At 56.6% G+C, this 21441-nt stretch overlaps 2 protein-coding genes across 2 annotated transcripts in view; one reads left to right on the forward strand and one right to left on the reverse strand.

Moving 5' to 3' along the window:
- Positions 1–4627, forward strand: part of HADHA (hydroxyacyl-CoA dehydrogenase trifunctional multienzyme complex subunit alpha) — a 45796-nt gene extending 41169 nt beyond the window's left edge. Inside the window, exons 15-20 of the mRNA XM_090281069.1 lie at positions 1024–1164; positions 1597–1665; positions 2405–2600; positions 3294–3408; positions 3914–4059; positions 4147–4627. Of these exons, the coding sequence (XP_090137195.1) occupies positions 1024–1164; positions 1597–1665; positions 2405–2600; positions 3294–3408; positions 3914–4059; positions 4147–4292 (813 nt within the window). The 3' untranslated portion in view covers positions 4293–4627. The remainder of the gene's footprint in view (positions 1–1023; positions 1165–1596; positions 1666–2404; positions 2601–3293; positions 3409–3913; positions 4060–4146) is intronic.
- Positions 4628–5786: 1159 nt separating this feature from the next.
- Positions 5787–19772, reverse strand: GAREM2 (GRB2 associated regulator of MAPK1 subtype 2). The gene is made up of 6 exons (XM_090281068.1): positions 19586–19772; positions 16516–16656; positions 11652–11782; positions 9864–10889; positions 8832–9001; positions 5787–8281 (listed from the first exon to the last, which is right to left on the reverse strand). The coding sequence occupies exons 1-6, from the start codon at positions 19695–19697 to the stop codon at positions 7261–7263; spliced, it is 2601 nt and encodes an 866-aa protein (XP_090137194.1). The 5' UTR covers positions 19698–19772; the 3' UTR covers positions 5787–7260.
- Between the last annotated feature and the right edge of the window lie 1669 nt (positions 19773–21441).

Below are 21441 nucleotides of genomic sequence, written 5' to 3' on the forward strand. Positions count from 1 at the left end.
GCTTCGACCTCTGACCGAGGGCATGAACGGGTGGGCGTGGATGCACTTTCAGCTATTTGAAATGAGGCCTAGGCTCATTTTGGGCTTCTGCTGTCCACCAAAGTAATCAAGGGAAAATAAAAACGCTCAAGGAAAAATAAGACCCCTCACCTCTCAGGGGGGTCTAGTTGGCCTCATCTAACCAGAACCAGCCAAAAGCAGGCAGGAAGTAGAAAAGACTTTAAGGATTTGAAAAGGTTAACATGCAATCCATGTACTAAAAACACAAAAGCCCCTTTATTCCTATTTTAATAGCTGGCTATTGCTGGTAGAGGCAGGCTCAGTGATGGCAGGGAAAGGTCACAGGGAGAAGTAGCAGCTGATAATGTGACACTAGGGAAGACAAAAGCAGTACAAAGGCAGGTGGGCAGCCTGGCCATGTCTCATCACTCGAAGCGCCTCTGCAGCAGTTGGGATCAGCAGGAGACCTGTGTCATTCCCTGGGTGCCAGCCTCACTCTCCCCTGTGGAGTGGGACAGACAAGCATCACACCTTACCATCTGGCCTGCAGCGTTCTTGGATAACTGTCATCACCTGCTGGCCTTATATCGTTCACATACAAGGAAGGCCAAAGGGGCACAAGTAAGGTGACCACTTTCGTGTGTCCAGGTCTGATGGCTTCCGCCTGCCCCTTCGTCTGCTCCACCCCCACCCCCACAAGGCGGACCCTCTCACCTAAAGCATCAGCATCATTCGCATGGGTGCAACCTTCACTCTTCCCGGATAAGTCTAATCTGGCCTGTAGTTGTTGGTAGGATCCATTGCCCTTAGTGAAAAGCCCTGGAAACAGACGGAAGAGGAGCCCAGTAAGCTCTCTCTGGTGCTGAACTTTTGATCAGAGAACCGTGGAACCGAACTACTTGACTATAGCAAACAGTGTTCCTATATCCCAGGTGCCCTTCTCGCCAGTCCTTTCCCAGCAGAAAGGAACGCTGTGAAGCGTCCTCGGCGTTAAACCTGCTGGCTTTTTGCTCCCCTTGCCAGGTGATTGGCATGCACTACTTCTCTCCTGTGGACAAGATGCAGCTGCTGGAGATTATCACGACCGACAAAACTTCTAAGGACACAACTGCTTCCGCCGTCGCCGTCGGCCTCAGGCAGGGGAAGGTCATCATTGTGGTTAAGGTGAGGAGCTGTGTACAGAAGGCAGATTTGGAGAAGTCTTATTACGGCTCCATGTACCTCCAGGCTTGTTTATAACTCATCTGGGGCAGACACACCAACTTTTCATGTGCCTTCCCCTTTTGATATGCCTCCAAAATGAATAGTGGTGCCGACTGTACCACCGACTCATGGGCAGCGTGGGGAGTGTGGGGTGTGGCAGGTTCCCCCGGCCATTCCAGACCTTCCAGGCAACCACAAAACTGTGCTGTGCTCTTGGATTCAAGCCATGCTGCCTGGCTGCGGCTCCCCTTGCAACCTCATATTAAGGATCCTGATTGAGGTTACAATCACCTCAAACTTTGAAATGATACCTGGGGAAGGGAGGACTGCTTTCAGACTCACGTAGTTCCCACCACAGAGGGGCCACCAAGCTCATGTTCTCTCCCTTGGCAGGATGGACCTGGCTTCTACACCACGAGGTGTCTCGCGCCCATGATGTCTGAAGTCATCCGAATTCTCCAGGTTGGTATGGTTCTTGGAATGTTTGAGGTGTATTTCACCCCTTAAACCAGTCTTCCACACTGGTCATGGCAAGATGAGGCCCCAGCTTCCTTCTAATACACTAACTCCAGACTCTTCTCCAGGACGGCCCTGCGGTGCCCTCTCTTTCTGTAGGTGGCGGGGAGTCGTGGGCAGCAGAAGCTGAGCTCTGCTCCCTTAGCTTCCTCTCTGCTCCACGAGGCCAAAGGCCTCCCAGTGTGCTCTTCTGTGCTGTTTCTGCATCCCCTTCAAGGCAGGGACCACCCAGGACAGGGCCCCCCTGCTCTGACTGGTGTCACATCTGCTTCTGCGCAGGCCGGCCCCCCATCCAGTGGCCGCGCAGGTCATTCACCAGGCACTTAAGACTCTGTGGCACTGCTCCTTGGTAATGTCTCTTCTCTCAGTCATGGAGGCCAGCCCTATCTGCCATCGAATCTTGTTGCTATGGAGATTCAGAATTGCAGACAACAAGGAAATGGAATATTTGTTCACCTCCAGTCCTTAAAGTGCTGTAGGCTAGGGAAGGCACAGGCTCTGCCCTGTGGCTCCTGCACCTGTGTTTGCCTAAGTGAAACAGTGCCAGTCCTGGGCCTTGGCCACGGGGCACCCAGAAGAGAAGTGGGCGCTGCACAAGGGCCATTTCTGAAGGCGAGCACAAAGAGCCCTTGTGGGGGATCAGGGATGGCCTTCCCCTGAGGTCCCTGCTTCCCTTCTCATTCAGGAAGGAGTTGACCCTAAGAAGCTCGATTCCCTGACCACAAGCTTTGGCTTTCCTGTGGGTGCTGCCACACTGGTGGATGAAGTTGGTGTGGACGTGGCCAAGCACGTAGCAGAGGATCTAGGCAAAGCCTTTGGGGAGAGATTTGGAGGTGGAAGCCTAGAACTACTGAAACAGATGGTGTCCAAGGGCTTCCTAGGTGAGTAGCCTCCAAGAGCTGTAACTAGCACCATTGATCATAAAGTTCTGAGCAGTTTCTTGAGACCAGAATTACAGAAGGCCCGTGTGTGTTTCCTAAACATAGAGCCCACTGTCACAGGGGATTTCAAAAATGCCATCCTGACAACCTCTCCTTAGTCTGGGCCTGTAGACGATGGACAAAGGGCAGAACTTGGGATTCCTGAAGCTCTGCCACTACCTGGCCAAGTTACACCAGACAGACAGGCACTTTCTCCTGCCCAAGGCCTCTCCTGCATCTGTGCTCCTGCACTAGCAAGCTTGCAGCCAGGTTTTACCAGGTTGTCTGGCCACCTGTGTGGAGAACGTAAACCTCTACACAGTGAGTACACAGCTGAGGCCCCCAGAGAGGTGGCTTTCTCTTTTGGCAAAGGAGCAGCAGAATCGGTGCTAGGGCCTGGGGTCGCATGTCTGGGTGTTAAAACTCACCCAGCTGGCCTTCCCCATACAGCTACACAGATTTCTAAGAAACATAAGGTCTTTTGTCCTCCTCTGTGAACTCTTCTGACAAACACTAGATTTCTAGGGTTAGCTAGATATACAAATTCAGAAATACCAAAGATAGGTAGAAACTTTATAGCGGACTAGCAAAGAAGTAACTTCTCAGGCCCAGGCTCTGCAAATTTTTAACTCTATCTTTTCCTGCTGCTTTTAGGTCGCAAATCTGGGAAGGGCTTTTACGTCTACCAGGAGGGTGTGAAGAATAAGAACTTGAATTCTGACATGGATAGTGTTTTGGCAAGTCTTCAGGTGCCTCCTAAGCCTGATGTGTAAGTCAATTTGAGTGGCTTATAGCATGGAAACATTCCTCATCAGCCCAGAGCTGCTCAGTCCCTCTTCCATCTGTTATGATCATCTTGCCTGACCCAGAACACTCCTGATACTGGCACAGTGCTATGTACTTTGGCCCTTCGGTGCAGCATCTCGTTCTCTGCCATCACCCGGGGAGAACTGCAGCCAAGCCTTGGGAAGGCCCCTGCTCCAGCCTTCCCGCTGATGGTCCCAGAGAGCAGCTTGAAAAACCATTATCCCAGGCCCCTTCAGGCTGATGTCAAGGGATACTCATTCTACGCTGTTGCAGACCCTGTTCTGGGTGCTTAGTTTCTGGCTAATCAGGGCAGATAGCTCAGTTTCTAGCCAGTCAGCCAAGGAAAAGGCTGGCGTCCCAGCTGCACCTTCTTTAGAGTTGGAGGCTGGCCCTCGTTCGTGTGTGGCTCCCACAACCCTCCCCTCCTCTTCCTCCTCCTCCACCTGAATATCTCTCCCTGTTTACAGCTCCTCTGACGAAGATATCCAGTACCGCCTGGTGACCAGATTCGTGAATGAGGCTGCCCTGTGCCTGCAGGAAGGGATCTTGGCCACACCTGCAGAGGGAGACATCGGAGCAGTCTTTGGACTCGGTTTCCCCCCCTGTCTTGGAGGTTGGTCTTACAAGCTGGGAAGGTAGCTCGCTTTATCCTAGAGCTCTTGTGGCTGTCTCCTTCAACTGAGTCCTGTTTCTCCCTCAGGGCCCTTCCGCTTCGTGGATCTGTATGGCGCTCAGAAGATCGTGGACCGGCTCAGGAAGTATGAGTCCGCCTATGGGAACCAGTTCACCCCGTGCCAACTGCTGATTGATCACGCTAACAGCCCTAACAAGAAATTTTACCAGTGAGCGGGCCCTCCCACACTAACCCAACTGCTGGCAGCGCTGGTTCTCCAACAGAGGGGCGTCTAGGTTTTCAGTAACCAGAAGGAAAACAAACTCTGGCATTGGGTGTGTGCCTTGATTAAAGTGCCTTCAACTGTGACTGTTTGTCCCTCCTGGTGAAGTCTGGCTGTGCTTATACTCCCTGTTGGAACATGGAACCCACTGTCCTTGTAAATCTATTCGCCTCAAGACCCAAAGTGGCTGTTCCTCCCAGGCCAGTGGTGGCCCGCGGTGTTGAGGGCAGTTATGCGCTCAGCCAAACACAGGATAACAATAAAAACCAAACTTATTTATCAGCCTCCCTGCCTGCTTGTTCCTTTCCTTCTGGCTTTGCCCTTCTGGTTTAAACCCCTCCTTCAAGGAGTGAGCTGGACAAAAGCCCTGTGTGTTTGGAAAAAGAAGTGTCAAGAGTTCACCTGGAGAGAGAGAGAGAGAGACTGATGAGAGGTGGGTATCATGAGGCCTTTTATACCTGACTGTACTGAAATGCTTTGGCTGGGCTTCTGCTTGTAGTGGGGAGCTGGCCCTGGCTACCCAGAGCAGCAGAAGCATGATAGGCAGGGAAGACCAGGCTAGAAAGGACTTCTTTCTCTGAACTGCATCGCCTCACTTTACCCAGCTTTTTCCCTGGTGCGACACATCCACACATGCTCCTCAGGGTGTTGGTGGGAAGATTGGAACTAATCAGAGGAGAGAACACTTCCCTGGTCAGTACACCCCACAGCTGCCCCAGAGCATGGAGAATGCCTTCACAGGGATCAGAGGCCACCCATGGGAGCCTACAGGGGATATCAAACCCGCCCCTGCTGGACACTCACTCTTCCCTGCCCTCTGGTGTGCAAAGTTCCTAAGTGTGTTCTGGCAGAAGCAGTGCCCAGTCTGGGTAAATAGCGTTGGGCTCTTAACTCGATCTGGCACAAGGATTCACACTGAGTGTGTACAGAATTGTTAATTCAAGTCCCATCATTGTGCCTTCTCAACTTGGAGATGCTACCAATTCCTCCTGCCTCTGTACCAGCTGCAAGTACTTCAAATATTGCCTGGTCCAGTTCTGTCATTGGGACTGGCAGGCGACGACCTTTAACTCTGGCCACACAAAACACTGACGGTTGGGTGCTAGGAAGCCAGGCTCTAAAACCAAGTCATCTCTGAGTTGGGGTTTTCAGATGACTGGTAGAGGCAGAGAACTGATCCTCTACACCATGGCCGATGTGGGGCCCTGGGAGCCTAAGGCAGGCGTTTAGTCAGCACAGGAAGTTGAACTTGAGCCCTGGCTGGTGGCGTGGAGCTTTGAAGTCTGGTCTTTCCACTCAGCAGCACTAGGTAGGTTTGAATCCCATGGAAACCGGTGGGAATTAAGAGCTTGGGCAAGAGCTGGTGAGGGGCTTTGTGCAGGGAATTGGCCTGCCCTGCCAGCTGCCTGGGGGGAACGTATGAATGGGCCACGTGCACAAACCATTCCCAAGTCCTCTCCTGCTGGAGGCATGTCCACTGTTTCTCCAGAAGAAAGCAGTTCCACTCGCACTGTTCTTCAGCGGTCTAGCATTTATTTCACTAGTCCTTGAGGATTCACTAAGTGATGGGCAAGGAAACTAAATGTCTCAGCGTCAGTTTCTGTGCTGTTCCCTGACTCCCCTCGCTCAGAGCTGGGGCAGCCCGCTCGAGGCATAAGCACCAGCATGGCTTTGCTACAGTTGAGACAGAAAGAGGAAATAAATATCTCAGTCAGCTGGCTAAGGCAGAAGAGAAGGCTGCTACCGCTGCAGCCTGGCACTAGTGCACATGAGAACTCACGTGGTCCTGGGCATGTGAGACCTGAAGGTCTGGGGGGACAGGTAGTTGTACACAACGGCCAACCTGCTCTAGGTGCCAAGTAGATGACCATGCTCGAGATCCAGGGCACCGAGACGTGCTCTGAGGCACATGAGCAGGTGCAGGAGGACTGAGCCCCAGGAGAGAAAAGGCAGGTTTCCCTAAGCCACTGTGCTTTCTCTCTCCCACCCATCCCCCTGTGCACCAGTGGCAGGAAGCCAGGGAAGGACGCCAGGTGTTCGCCCGAATCGGGGGATGGGTGCAGGTGGGAATGATTAGAAGCCATTTGCCACTCGAATCAAGGAGCAGCTGACTCAAATCAAGCTGTTCTTAGAGTTAGTCTTCGAAGACTGGCCCAACCCGGCAGGATGGAGGGGGAGTTGCACTGAGCTCAGGGGATCCAGGACATCAGGGGAGCATCTGCCTCCCTAACTGGATAACAGCATGAGACGCAGAGCTGTGCTCTTCTGAAGTTATCACCCGCGCACCGGAGCCCAGAGGTGGAGCGCAGTGGGAAGAGCTTGTACTTGATCCACTTGTGCCCAGGGCCAGGGACCTACTCATGGTAGAGCAGAGTGGGGTGGGAAGGACATGGCAGAGGTCCCAAAATTGGCACCCCGACCCTGGGGCAGCTTAGGCCAAAAGTCGCCAGAGCACAGAGGACAGAGGGCACTTGAGGAATTTGTGCTTAAATTACAGACCACCTGCCAGGTCTCTAACCTGAAACTACACACTTAAGAAATGCAAGGTGCCTGTGAAGCTCTGTAGCAGGTGTGGGAAGGCATTAGGTCACAATGAAGGCCATCTTCTGACTGCACCATGGGAATCGCAGCAAATGGCCCACCAGGTCCAGGTGCACCCTGGGGCCTCCTGTCTTCTCCTCGCAGACTCTGCACACTCAAAGGCAAGCCATTCCCATGCTGGGGTCTGGCCCCAGAGGACCCCATTTCCACATGTGTCTCCCCTGGATTCACAGAGTGGCTACCTAGCATCCTCAGTCTCAGCAAAGATTGTCCCTGCAGGCAGGACCTGCCTCTGGGAGTGCTGTCCCCCTGCAGACCCGTGGCTGGCCCCAGGCCTCGCTGCCAGCATCCCAGCTGAGCAGCTACAGCTGGGAAGGTCAGATCTTGGGCCGCCAGCCTTTGATGAACTGCATGATCTTCTTGACCTGAAGTTTGGTGAGGCGGAAATCGTCTGCCAGGATGTCCTCACTGAGCTGCACAAAGATGCTGCCATCGATGCGTTCTCGGGCGAAGAAGCTCACCACGTCCTCTGAGAGCCCGATGAAGCGCAGACTGCGAGAGACCTCCTCCAGCGACAGTGCAGACAGGTCAGCAGGCGGCTGCCAGGAAGCATCCCGGCCTCCCCAGCCTGGGGCTCCCTCCCGGGGGCTGGCAAGAGGCCCTTCTAGGCGCCCTTGGTTAAGGAGTCGTGCTCCACCTGCCTTAGACCCCTTCAGGGCTGCTGGTGACAATGGAGTGGGGACCTGCCGCAGCACTAAACCTTCAGGCTCAAAAACCTTGGGGGGTCCAAGTGGTGAAAGGCAGGGTCCAGGCCCAGGTACCCCCACAGCTCTGGGCTCCTGACAGCGCAGCACCTCAGGCTCCGGAGAAGCACCCTGCCCCAGCTCAAAGGGGTCAAAGGGCTCCAGGGCTGGTTCCTGCCACTCAGGGGAAGAGGAAGAGGAGGTGGGACAGGAGGAGGTGGAAGCCGCTGAATAGGCCTGGCCTGGCGAACCCGGGCCTGGGGAGTACGCAGCGCTGGAGGTAGCCACGGCCCCTGAAGTGCTTGTGGGCCCAGAAGAGGCTGCTGAAGGGCCTGAGGGGTGGGCAGGCCCGGAGAAGGGGTTGAGAGCTCCAAACGGAGCAAAGCGTTTCTGGGGCTGAGAGGGCTTGAAAAGTGGTGGGCAGCCGTGGTAGGTCTTGACAGGGGTGTCGGCCCCCAAGAGGGAGGCCGCTCGACTGCTCAGGGGCTCTGCAAGGGCCCGTGAGGCCTGGCTGGGCTGCATGGTGGAGGGCAGGGGTCCGGAGGGTGGGCGGCCAGAGGACTCGCCCACTTTGCAGTCTCCCCAGGTGCATGGGTAGCAATAGAGAGAGTAGGCATCTGGTGACGGGGAGCCGCTGCCGCTGCGGGAACCCGTCCTGTGGGCAGGGAAACAGACACAGATGGAAGGGTAAGACAGGGCAAGGGGGAGATGTGACAGGGTCACACGCGCAACACCGCACACCTCCGCTCTGCCACGTCCCGGAGCTGCCACTCTGACCCCAGCGACCCTGGTCCGACCCCAGCCCTCGAGGCCCGAGACCCTCTGGAATTGCTGTAGTCTTTCTTCAGGCACCCCCAGCCCAAGAAAGAGTAAATGAAACTGAATTACATAAAAAATTTTAAAGAGCAAGGAATACTTCATCCTGTGGCAGAGTTCCAGTCTGAAAGGAACCAGTGCAATGTTCCCATCCAGACCTCACATTGAGGAAAGAAACAACCTGACGCAGGACAGTGGAGAGGAAGTGACTGGGCCTCAGAACCACCCCCCCCAAACCCCAGGCCTCAGTGCCAGGTACTGCTCAGGGACTTGCACCCCCTGGACCCCAGACTGCAGTCTTCCTCCTCTTCAGCACTGACTCCCTCCCTGCTCTCCCCTGCCTCTGTCCACCAGAGGAGACCCCAGGACCAAGAGAAGGAAGGGCTCACCCATCCTGGAGGCCAGAGGAGTAATAAGAGAGGCTGGAGCTCGGCGAGTGGACAGGCTGGAGCTTGGGGAAGCGTGGGGGCACCGGGGGGCTGCCAGAGAGCCGGCCACTGCCACTGCCACCCCGGGGAGGAACAGGTGGGGCGTTGAGCAGGCGACATTCCTCCTTTACCTGCAAACAGAGGGCCATGACTCCATCTGGCCCCAGGCAGCTGCCACTCATGTTCCCCTTCCCAGCGTCCCTGAGGCTGACACTCCGCCCCACCTGGCAAAGAGGCTGCCTTACCTTACACCCACCTCACCAGCTGCCCACCCAGCCACCCTTCTCTCTCTAGCCTGTTTCACTCGTCAGGAGCCCACAACACATACAGTCTCCTACTGCCTTCGAAATCCATCATGAATGTAAGGCAAGAATGTAGAAAAGTAAGTTAAAAAACAATTGTTAAAAAATGTGGGGGGAGGGGAATTGCATGGGGAGGGGCACCGAATGAAAGTATCTGCCAACTGGATCCCTTCCTTACAGGTCAAATACTCAAAGTGGACTCTGTGGGATGTTAATAGGTATTGCCCGTGTTCTGTGGACGACTACGGTTGCAAAGTTCTGCATGAAACACGGATAAACAGGTTTGCTTGGTGCAGGGCTGCTCAGAGCCCTTGCTCGGTAACCCCAAAGCCAAGAGGGGCGGAGGGCTGAAAGTCCCACCCACCTCTTCCGAACTTATTTCACCACAGAAACTTCTGTGGCTGTTCTGTGGAACCTCTGGGTAACGCTGTGCTAGACTCATCACAAGTTTTCTGTGGCTAGCGCCCTACTGCCATCCCTGTCCCACAACTCCCAGCGCTACCCTCCCTGGTATCCCGACAAGTGCTCTTGCGACCTTTCCCCTTTTTCTTTTCTTCCCCTACATATTGGCCACCCTCTGTCGCACACTCCAAAGGTTGGATGCCCAGGAAAATACACTTTTTAGGCCCAAATGGAGCCTCCTGGCTGGTCCCTGCCCTTCACCCTTCGCCCCTCAACTGCGTCCACTCACAGCCTCGGATTTGGGAGGCACAGGAGGCGGCTGCATCTCAGGCTCCAGGCGTGGTGGCCCCGTGGCCCCGAAGGAGATGAGGTCGGGCCCCGGGGGCGGTCGGGTCCTGCCCTCAGAGAGGCCCTCGGCCGCCTGGTGCGCCCACAGCTCCTCGTAAGGGATCTCGGCGGGCGAGGCTGCGGGTTCGGGAACGGCAGCCCAGTCGGGGCTCACGTACTCCTGGTCGCCGTCGGCGGGCGGGCTAGGGGCTCGGCCGGGCCCGAGGGCTCGCTGGGGTGCGGGCAGGCAGAGGTGCGCGCGGCGCGGGCTGGCGCAGTCCTCAGCCAGCTCGGCGGGTGCCTCGCGCACCGCGGTGGAGTACTCGTCGGGATCGAAGCGCTCTCGGCAGTAAGAGGCGCTGTCGCGCACCAGGCGCTCCACGCGCGGGTCCCCGGCCAGCAGGCCCTGCGGCAGCGCAAAGCGCGGCGTGTCTGTGAGCAGCAGGAAGTGCAGTGGCGCCGGGCCTTCGCGGCGCAGCGCCAGCCCCAGCACCACGGTCTTGGAGATGATGCTAACCAGCTTGTAGCAGTGGCCCTCCCGCACTGGGTGCAGGTCGTAGGGGTTGCGCGGCGGCCGGCTGGGCACCAGCACGTTCACCGGGAGCCGCACACGCTCGATGATGGCGCGCACCGTGTGCTCGCCCTCCTGCATCTGCAGCTCCAGCGGGCTGCGTGTGCTGAAGCGGCCCTGGCACTGGAAGGGCAGGCTCAGACTCTCGTTGGTGCGGTGGTTCATGCAGATGAGGCAAGGCATCTTGCCTTTGATGGGCCGGGCGCCCCCGCCCGCGGCCCCTGCGCCCCCCGGCCCGCCCACCCCGGCCAGTGCCCCGGTCCGGCCCAGCTTGCGCAACAGGGTGGTGAAGCGCGAGCGCTCCTTGGTGGTCTTGGCGCACAGGATCTCTGCTTGGCCCATGAGAGTGAGCTCATCGCCCGCGTGCAGTGTGAAGTTGTACACCTCACTGTCCTCGCTGAACTCTCCCGACACCACCTGGGGATCCCAGAAATGGCGAGGCCTCAGCCAGGGCCCCAGGAAAGCCAGCCCTGTGAGGACCTCCAGAATCCAGGAGGGCAGCCTCGGGGCTGAGACCAGATCAAAAGCTCTTGACTGGGAGGTGCAAGGTCAGCAACCCACGTTCCATCCTTGAGAGTCCACATAATGGCTGTGCAAACTTAACTGAATTACCTCTGGGGGCCTTAGTTACCTCATCTAATAACACTTGAAAGAGTTGCTCTAAGGATTAGACTATATGTATAGTAACATACTTGGAAAATATTCAATAAATGACAAGTTTTATCATTATCTCTATAATTTGGATGATAATAATACTCCATCCATTCAACAAGGGTACTGAGAATTGAATTGATGGATAAGAAAAGGGTTTGTAAAGAGCTATTGTACACAAGTGGAGGACTGTTTGCATTCTGCCCCCACCCTCCCCCACAACCATCCCACTGACTGGTGGATAACTAGAACAGGCTTCCCTGAAAGGTCTCTAAGTTAGGGCATGATAATCCACCACTTTCTCCCGCTTCACCACCTTTTGCAGGAAGTTCTTTGGCCCAGTGGGTCATAATACCCAGCTCATCTGTCATGGCCTGATTTTGCCAAAGGCCCTCAAGGGGCTGTTAGAAGTCACAATGTGATATCTTCTACCTCCTGGACCCTAACGCAATCCTCCAGCAGGGTCAGAGTTACTCTGAAGGGAAGTGGCTGCATGGGGACACAATGCCTGGTGCCAGAAATACTGACCTTGACACTGAAGGTGATGGCTTCCATGACAAAGATGCGGTCAGGGAAGACGCTGGCCACCTCCTCCACACTGCTGAAGTACCTCACTGGCTCTCGCACATCCCGGGCCTGTTCCAGGAGCTTGAACTTCCCTGCACAGGAGGAAATGCAGGCTGCTAGGGTGAGCCTGCTTGCTGGGATCCCGGCCTGCATCCCATAAGACCTCGTGGCCCCTACTTGTTGCTCACCTCATCTCAGCCAGCCCCTCTGGAACACAGGCAGGCAGAAGGGCAGGCTTGCAGCAGCATGGGATGAAAGGAGCTGGTCAGCTGGCTCAAGCCTCATCAGGAGGTGGGCACAGATCCCTAACAACTGGCACACAGTCCTCTCTCTGAGGAGAGCTGTGGGTGTGTGATCAAGCTGGCAACTGCCTTCCCAGAGAAACCCAAGTGCAAACTGGAACTCAAATACTTGGACACAGAGCTGGCCTCTGACCAAGCATCACCATGGCATTGGGGATACTGGCTCCTAGCTCGGTCCCAGCCCCACTCTGATTTGCTATGACCCTAGACAAGTCCCTTCCTCTCTTTGGGCCTCTGAGTCCTCATCTGAGAAGGTGGGGACAGATGAATCTGGGTCCCACCTGGACCTCGCATACTGTACATCTACCTCAGGTTGCTGATGCGCACTGATACATTGGGCAGACCAGGGCCCAGCTCCAGGCCTTGGAGCCCCAGGGAGAGCCACGCTGCCCCAAGTTCTGTTCCCAGAACCTGCCCTCATCCAACATTCAGCTCACCTGTCCCAGAGGCCTCTGATCTGAGCCCAGCAAAGCCACCTCCCACAGATGAGGCCTTCCCAACTTGCAGTCTAGGGCTATGTACTTTGGCTTGCTCAGCAGATGCCTCCAGCAGACTCGGACTTTAAAGAACAACGAGAACCCGTAAGGCTGACACCTTTGTGTAACTGTCTCACCTCCCTGGCCACACACATGTTACATGCCCACTACATGAGCACAGGGATAGGCTGTGAACCACCCTGGATCTGGACAGATGGCTTCTTCTCAGGCCTGAGACAGAAGGAAGAGTCTTGTGTATGTGAGGCGGCAACAGGCTGAGGGAAGACAAGGTGACTCACTCCTGTAGCCCTCTTGGTGGTTGCTTCAGTCATAGTCCATTCATTTATTCACTCCACAAACATTTATGAAGCACCTGCTCTGTGCCAGACACTGGGCTAGGCCCCACAGAGGTCAGAGGTGGCAAATCTGGGCAAAACACAGTCAGCTCTCCATGATTTCCAGGTGTGTTAGATGTGACAGTGAGCACCCAATGATGGCAGGAAGTGACAAGCACTACAAAAGACTGAAAAAAGAGCTAGGGGACCTCTGGGTCAGGGGAAAGCTGCCTGGCCATTAAAAGGGACCTTAAGAATGAAGCTTCACAAAATGACAGTCCACGGGGAAGAGAATGAACAAAAACAGAATCACAAAAGCAGTCTGCCTGCCCCAAACAGTGAGCACCCTGAGGGTGGCAGGTGAGCAGAAGGATGACAGGAGGTGAGGTAGACAGCAGCTGGGCTACAAAAGGCTCCAAGTGCCAAGAGGCCTGTGGAAGGAGACTCATCAGACCAGGGTGCCTGGCTAGGGGCTGGTGGGAAGGAAGGGACCCAGAAATGGAGCCAGGAGAGCTGTTAAGCAAACCTGGAAACCCAGAATAAACAGACTGTGGGGCCGGGGCTGGGGCAGCCTGGTCAGAGACACAGACTGAAGGTCACCAGCCCACAGAGGTGGGTGGGACGGCTCACAGAAGAGGAAGAGAGGGTCTTAACCCTTTGGGGACTCTCCTCCCAGAAAAATGCCCATAGTGTACTCCTAGCATGAATACATACCATTCTGTATACAGTGCCAGGGGTTTCTGGAGCCCCCAAACCCAGCCAGAACCCAAGGCTGAGACCCACCCTTCCCCCCAGTGCAGGGTATGAAGAGCTGAGAGCCAAGGGCAGAGCCTGCAGCATCAACATCTAGGAGCAGGAAGAGATATGAAGACCAAGAAAAAGAAGAGTAGATGCCCAGGAGAAAGCTGGGAGGAGAGTCCCTCATCTTGCCCTACCCACCCTGAGGCCCTGGTGGGAAGAGACCCTAGAGGGCAGAGGGACAAACTGGGGAGAGGCCCTGGCAAGGAGCAGTGGTCTGGGGTCAGTGGGCAGGAATCAGGGTCTTCCACCATCCAACAGTGCCCCTCCCCCACCCCACCTCCCCCACATCCGAACACAAATGCCCCAACCACAAGCGGCCAAAGAGGGAGAAATGTCCGCTGCCCCCCTGTGGGGAGAGCGGGAGCCAAGACAGGGCTGGAGCCAGGGGAGGATGTGGTAGGGAGATCAATGTAACCATGGTAGCCAGCACTGCCCCCTCCGCTGCAGCCTGGAGCCCAGCACCGGTCATTACTGCCGGGGGGGAAGGAAGGGAGACCTCGCGGGAGTGATGCTCCAGGCCCTGGAAGGCTTTTCCTCCCCCTGCAGCCCCGCCAGGGGCAGCTTCCTCTCCGGCCTCCCCCTACGTGAGACCCGAGGTCCCCGCGACTCCAGGGACCTGCCTAACCCCAGCCCACCCCTCCTCCCTGCACTTCTTGCCCAGAACACAACTGCAATGGCCTGGGGTCCCTTCCAGCCTGAAAGAGGCTTGTCTTTCACCCCTCTTCCCAGCACCTGACCCGTGGCAGACACTCTATAAAGAATGGTAGGTAAATGCACGGAGTATGGAGTCAGGACAGACCAGGTGGAGTTCCAGCTCTGCCACCAACCAGCTGTATGACCTTGAGCAAATCAGTGAATCTCTCTGGGCTTCAGCTTTCCCATCTGTAGAATGGAAGCATGCTACTTAGCTCCCAGGGTGCGTTTGCCAGGGCTCTGCAGGGCCCTCAGCCACCACGGGGAAAGCCAGCGGCCTGGCCCGCGCAGGACCGGCACAGGGCCCTCTCTGAGGAGCCAGCTGTCCCCATTCCCTGGGCAGTGGGTAGCCTGAAGACCCGGGTCCGCCGCCCTCCTCCCCTTTCCGCCTTCCGCCCAGCTCTCTCTGCTGTCCACAGCCGGCCGCCCCTGCTCACCCTCATGATTATTAATTCATAAAGAGAAACCAACGCCAAGCTGTACACTCAGCTTCCTCCTCAACCCACCAGCCAGCCAGCCCCTCCCCCACAGGGGGCCTCGACCGCCCCTCCCCCAGCGGCGCAGGCCAGTCCACCAGAAAGGTGGAGTTGGGCTGCAGCGTCCCTGCAGCCAGCTGTCACCCCATGACCACGCCCCACACGTGCGCTCAGGGAGCAACCAAAGCACTAGGAGCCCCCAGACCCACAGTTCCCTAGAAGGCTCTGTGCCTTGGTGTCCCAGATTTTTAATGACACAAAATAAGAGGACACAGTCCTTTAAGTCACATTTCAGCCAATGAGGACTATTTCTAATCTTTGCGTTTTTATCCCAAGAAGAAGACGTGGGACCTCTCCCTTGACCAATGGCAGATACTCAAGCCAGGAAGTCCCTAGCTCCATCAGGTCCCCTCACCACTTCAGGCCCAGGACCAGGTCAGAAAGACACTTGAGACTTTCCTAACCTTTTAAATGGGGTGTTGTAAAGGGCAGATTATTGGGAAGAGCAGAAGCATGTAGAGGCCTGATTCCTTTCCAAGGGCTCAGGGGCGACTCAGGTAGGGCCAGAGGGAGAACAGTGGTACCTGTGAGGAAGGGACCGTGAGCCTTCCCAGCTCAAAAGGTTCCCAACCTTTGTTGGCAGCTGGGGGTGGGGGGGTGTAGCAGTTAAAACCCAGAACTGGGCAAGTTACTGAATCCTGAGGGCTGTTTCTTGTGAGTCAAATGGAGTTGATGAGACTTCCTCACAGGTTTGTGTGACAATAAAACGATGAAAAAGTTCAGCCCAGAGTCTGGAGCACCGTGGGATCCTGGACTCCCATGGGGGTGCCTCTGGGATGAGCCTACCAGACTCCCACACAGGAGATGACAACCCTGCCTTCCTGGTGTAGTGCAGCAAACAGCAGCCCAGGAGGCAGGGGACCTGGGTCCTGACCCCTGCTCTGCCACCTTCTGGCTGTGTGACCCCAGGCAACTTACTTCGCTTCTTAGGTATGCAGGGCCTGTTTCATCACGTGTAAAATGAAAGGGCTGTACGTTCTCTTTCTTTAAACAAAATCTTATGTAGGATGCCAACATCATATATAACACATCAAAGTGGAAGTTCATTCATGTAATCTTATTGAAAAGTATAAAAGTTTAACATTCAATTATAAAGTCAACCAATGAAAACAATGAGTTTACCATTAAAATTGGGAAAAACAAGATTAGCTTTAATCAATGTCACCCGAATAAATTCAATAGAAAAAGAAAAAAAAAGAATACTAAAAGATTAAAGCTGACAGGTGCAGCCAGATCATCAGCCTGAGCATCTCTTTGTGTTTGAAGTGCTTTGGTTGCACAGAAATGAGAAGATGCTGGCAGGTGTTCTCCTCGAGGGCCTGTACAAAAGCAGGTTAATGAAGAGGCTCAAGGTACACACCAAAGGTCTCCAGTTAGGGTTTAGGTCGGATTTGTAGCAGTTTAAGAGTGTGGGTATTTTTTAAACCAGTTTTACGTCTATTTTAAAATATAATGTGAATCAAACGTTTACAATCAGAAACCGGAGGCTCCACATAAGAGTATGAAAACCACTGGGCCCAAACTCTAACCCTAACCCTGACCCTAACCCTAACCCTAACCCTAATCGCCACCCCGCCAGCCTGTCCTCCTTTACCCCACAGCTTCCCCCATGCCTTCGCTACCCCCACCCTCCAGCCTACCATCCCCACCAGCTTTACACCACCTGTCCCTGGCTGGCACACCTGGGTACTGCAGGGGGATATCAATCTTGGGCCCGATGACATAATGGCCTTCCTCCAGGGTGTGGGCTGTCACCGTTGTCCACTGACGGCAGGAGTGAATGAGCAGGATGTCTCGCTCACTGACGCCCTCAGCATACTCCCCTGGTAAGGGAAAGAAGGATGGCAGAGGAAGGAAAGAAAAAGAGAACATGAGGAGGGGCAGAAAGAAAAGGCAGGGCGACCTCCTCACTTTCTCACTAAGACCCTTCCCGGGGACAGCTCCCCATGATCTCTGTCCAGGTCAGCAATGCTCTAGGGACAATCAGCCAGCCAGCTATAGCCTTAGGGCTGAGTCAAGCCCCACTCTCAATGCTCAGGCTCCTGACAGGGCCCTAGCAACCAGCAGCCGCTGTCCTTCATTCATCATTTGGTTGGCCTGCCTGCTGTCCCAGGCTCTGTGCTGGGGCCAGGGCCTCCTAGCAGATGAGGCCAGTCCCTACCCGTCAGGACTCCTTACACCCATGGGGACGTGGAAAAAGATGTGAACAAAGAATACAGGCCAAGTGTGGAGCACCAATTGGAGGGTGGCTGGGCCACAGAGGGGAACCGCAAACTAGTTGAGGGTGTGGTGAGGAAGGGAGACTTTACTGAGCAGCAGACACGTAAGCAGGGTCTCGAAACCATGTGAATTCACAGTAGCAGAATTCTCAGCCCCCAAGTCAATGCCTAGGAGAGGCAAGAAGTGTCCTGTTGGAGGAATGGAGCGTGCCCCAATGGACTGTCCACTGTAGGTCCTAGCTGTGAGGGCTCCCCTGTAGCCATGAGTCACTTGGACCAGGAGAGTGGCAGGGCTCAGAGGAGCTGATTCTTGGGTCACTTCTGCGGGCCTTTTCCCCACTGCCACAGGCAGTCTTCTGCTTTCTCCTCAAAGGAGAAGCTGTTTCTTCCCTCCCTCTGTCAGCCCTTCATGATCCCAGTCTCGGGAACACAGTGATGGCTGGTGGAGAAGGGGATGGATTTAGAAGCAGGGAGGGGTGTTAGTCCAGGGGGAAGCTGCACTGGGGCAGAGGTGCTAAGGGGGCCTGGGCCCCTGGAGGCTCCAACCCCAGCAACGGTTTCCAGGGGAGCAGAAGGGACTGGCCCAGCTTCCAGGAAGCTGGTGGAGCTGTCTCCTGGCTGCAGCTGGTGGGCAGGGTGGGGGTGGGGTATGCCTCCTTCCCAGCCCCCTCAGACACAACTTACTAAATGTCTGCCATCCAGCCAAATGGGAAATGGTTTATCCTGATGGCTAGGTGCTCCACGAAGTGTGTGTGTGTTGGGAGGGGGGTGTGCCGCAGGGTTGGGGAAGGTGTTCAGGACTGTGGGGAGACCTGACTCTCCCACTGTGTGTGTGAGTGTGTGTGTGTGTGTGTGTGTGTGTGTTGATGGAGGGCATCTGAGCCTTTCTCCTGGGGCAGAGGAAGCTCTGCTACTCTGCAACCTCCTCTCAAAGCTTTCCTAAGCCCCAGCCCACCCTTCTGCACACCCAGAACCATGGATCATGGTCACCAACTTTTGAGCCAGCACAGCCACTTGGCCCACAGTGACAGGGACTTGTCACTCCAATGACACAACTCAATCCTATGGTCCCACCAAGGGGCCCCTTCCAAATGCATACAGCACACAAGGACCTTTAAAACTTCAAGACACACTTTCGATCACATATTCACACTCAAGGCGACTACAGCCACAGCCACCACTGTCACAGACAGCTGGGCCATCACACCAGTTGCTCATTCGCTCATTCAGTGGGTCAGTCCCACCACAATCTTTGTCAGGCAGGATGCCCCCTCATGGAGCCTGCAGCCCAGTGCGAAGACAATACATTAACCATGATACCAGGTGCCCACGCACAGTAGGAAACAAGTCAGGGTGCCAGAAGTATCAAGGGGGCCCAAAGGAGGCCTGACCATACTGAGGAGCTCAGAAAGAACCCTCGGCAGGAAAAAGAGACACCCAAGAGGCTGGGTGGGAAGTGGCCAGGCATATCCCATTCACACGCGGACGCATACAGCCTTGCTGCCGGCAAGGACTGTCTCGGGACCACATGCTGATGATCCGGAGAACAAGTCGTTGGGCTGCGGGGCACCCCTGTCCGACGGCCCGGGTCCATCCACTGCCGCTCACTGTGCCCACTCCAGCCCGCTGCGGGTCAGAGGAGGGGCTGCCGCCCCCGCGGAGAGGAGACAAGACTGCGGCCCGGGCCGCATTAGCATTCAGGGAAGCGAGTGTGCCAACGCGGGCCAAACCCCTATTCTTCTCACACACAAAACCCCCGGCCTAGCTGCCAGTCCCTGCTCCTGCCCCTCCCCCAGTCAGGCAACCCCCTCCCCCCGCCCCCAAACACTCCTCTCGCTCCTTGCAGCCTCCAGGCGTCCCCTCTCGGGCCTCCATGCCACCAGGTTCCATCACCAGAGCAGCCCTGGCCCCCGGGCCCCAAGGAGAAGCCGGGCAAGATGTAGGGGGAAGGCTGGGGGCTCCAGGACACGCCCAGAGGGAGGACTCACACATTAGGGCCTCTCCTCGAGGTGGCCTGCTCGCCCCAGGGCCACAGGTGCTCCCGGGATGCGAAAGGAGGGTGCGAGAAAGGTCCCAAGCGGGGCGGAGAGGGGCTGGGGGGCAGCGGTGGTGGGAAGGCAGAGTCCGAGGCCCCAGGGATGCGGGAGGTTTGCGATGAGAGGTGGGAGACAAAGGGACGGAGGGGGCGCAGCCCAGGCGGGGGTCTGAGGGCTGCAAGGGAAGGGGGCGCACCGACGGGGCGGGCGCAGTGGCTCGGCCGTGCTCCGGGTTCCAGCTGGGCCGGAAAACTCAGTCCCAGGCCCTGTCCCAGTCCCTGTCCTAGTTTCTGTCCCGGAGCCGGTCCGCGGGGCCCAGGACCAGGCGGACCCTCAGCCAGTGGGCCCCTGGCCTCCCGCGGAGATGCGCCGGCAGTTGCGCGGGGCGTGCGGAGCTGGGGACGGCAGGGGCCGCTCCTACGGCCCCAATAGCACCTGCCTGGAGCGTTCCGGTTCCCCTGCGGACCCCTGGTCGCCCTCCCCAGCACCCCGGGTACCTGGCCCGAGGCAGGCGAGCGTTGGCAGGCGGCAGCGGCTGACGATGAGGTCGAGCGGGAAGGCGACCATGCTCCAGCGCAGGCCGGCCAGTCCGGCCGCCAGTTTGTCCATGGCATGGGCGCCTCCGGGGCCGCCGTCCCGGGCCCCCGACGGCCAGTCCAGCAGGGCCCGGGCTCCGGCGCCCGCCGCCACCTCCTGGGGCCGCCTCGGCGCTCCCCGCCTGGCGGCCCGGCAGGGCAGCGGCATCACGTGGCCGGACTCCCCGCGGGGCACGGCCCCCGCCCTCGCCCCACCCCCCGGGCGGGCAGCCGCCGCCAAGCCCCGCCTCTCCGCCGGGCCCCCACGGCCCTCCCCCTCCGCGAGCATCCAGGTGACAGCCAGGGACCGAGAATCCGAGGCGGGAGTCTGGAGAGAAAACCGAGATGCGAAGTGGCATCTGCGGGCCGGGAGATGGGATCTGTCTCCCCCACCCCGCCGAGTGGGTCTGGGTCCCTCTTTCCCGGCGGAGCAGTGCCTCTGCTGTTCCCCGTGCCATGGCCTCCGGGAGTCGCCGCCCACCCACGCCCGATCCTGCTCCGCTTCCCAAGGCTCCTGCCCCGAATTCAGCCACTGCAATCCCAGCAGCGGTCACTGCCTCTGGGACGTTTGTCATGTCCAGCGTCACACAGCCCGGCGAGGCCACCTCGTTAAACCCCATTTACCGACGAGCAAACTAAGGCTCCAGAGATATCAAGTGTCAGTGGGGACTTGAACCAGGTTTGACTACACAGCCTACTTGCCTTCCCTGGTTGTCGCCGGCACCTCAGCCCCCACCGTAGAGCATGTTCTAAGTTTCCAACGCCCCCTTGCCGATTTTCACAAGTCCTGTGAGCCCGCGAGCCCCGACAAATACAAAGCACCCAGGACAGGACTGCTCCCGCTCAGTAAATGAGGAAACTGAGGTGCAGGTGTAACCTGGGTGGAGTCCTCTTCCTTTTCTGTTCTACTCACCTCCTCCTTCCAACCCTTCTTGGCTTGGGCTCCGGAGCTCCTCTTGGGAAGCCCTTCCCAGAAGCTGCGGTGGCCTGCACCTGGCCACCTGGCCACAGGACCGACTTCCCCCTGAATTTGTCTGCAGAGCCTCTGCAGGGGATTGGGGGCTGGTTCAGGCCTGTCGTAGGTCATCAAGAAGCTAAAGGGGCTCCATGGACTAGTCCTCGGCCTCAGTAGCACACATGCATGCAAATGCACACAAAATCCTCTCTTCTCAGGTGATTGACATCCCCCTTCCCATGATCTGAACCCCAAGAGAAATGGTGCCAGAAAAGATGGACACAACTTCTCAGCAGGAAGAGACAGTTCATCTCATTGTATGATCTCCATCTTTTGCAGAGGAAAGCAACGAAGACTCCAAGAGCAGAAATGCTTTGCTCCAAGATCACGCCACAAGAAAGCAGCAAAGTGGTGGCCAGAACTCGGGCCTGCCAGCCAGTGAGTACTCCGGACCTGGGCCTGGCCCAAAACACCCACTGTGGGAGGCTGAATAGCTGCCCGAAGGCTGTCTCCTCCTCTGCCCCACAGAGGTATGACTTGGGGTAACCTGGATGGACAAGAGATCGAAGCTCACTTGGGTCTGTGGGGGTGGGTTCTTCCCTAGGGACAAGGAGAGAAGAGAAGAAAATAGAGAAATGTGAAAATTAAGGAGACTAGCAGGGACTAGAAGGTCTGAGGTAGGTGGATGAGAAGGTAGAAAGAAGCAAGTGAATGAAAAGGGGTCTAACTTCAAGTCACTTTCTTTCCCCCCACCCTGAAGGCTCCCTCTTGAGTAGGGTGACTACACTGGGACACTTCTGAGCATGAAGGATGAGTTTTCATA

This window comes from Furipterus horrens, unplaced genomic scaffold, assembly GCF_987537825.1.
Source record: "Furipterus horrens unplaced genomic scaffold, mFurHor1.1.pri manual_scaffold_6, whole genome shotgun sequence".
Taxonomy (NCBI): domain Eukaryota; kingdom Metazoa; phylum Chordata; class Mammalia; order Chiroptera; family Furipteridae; genus Furipterus; species Furipterus horrens.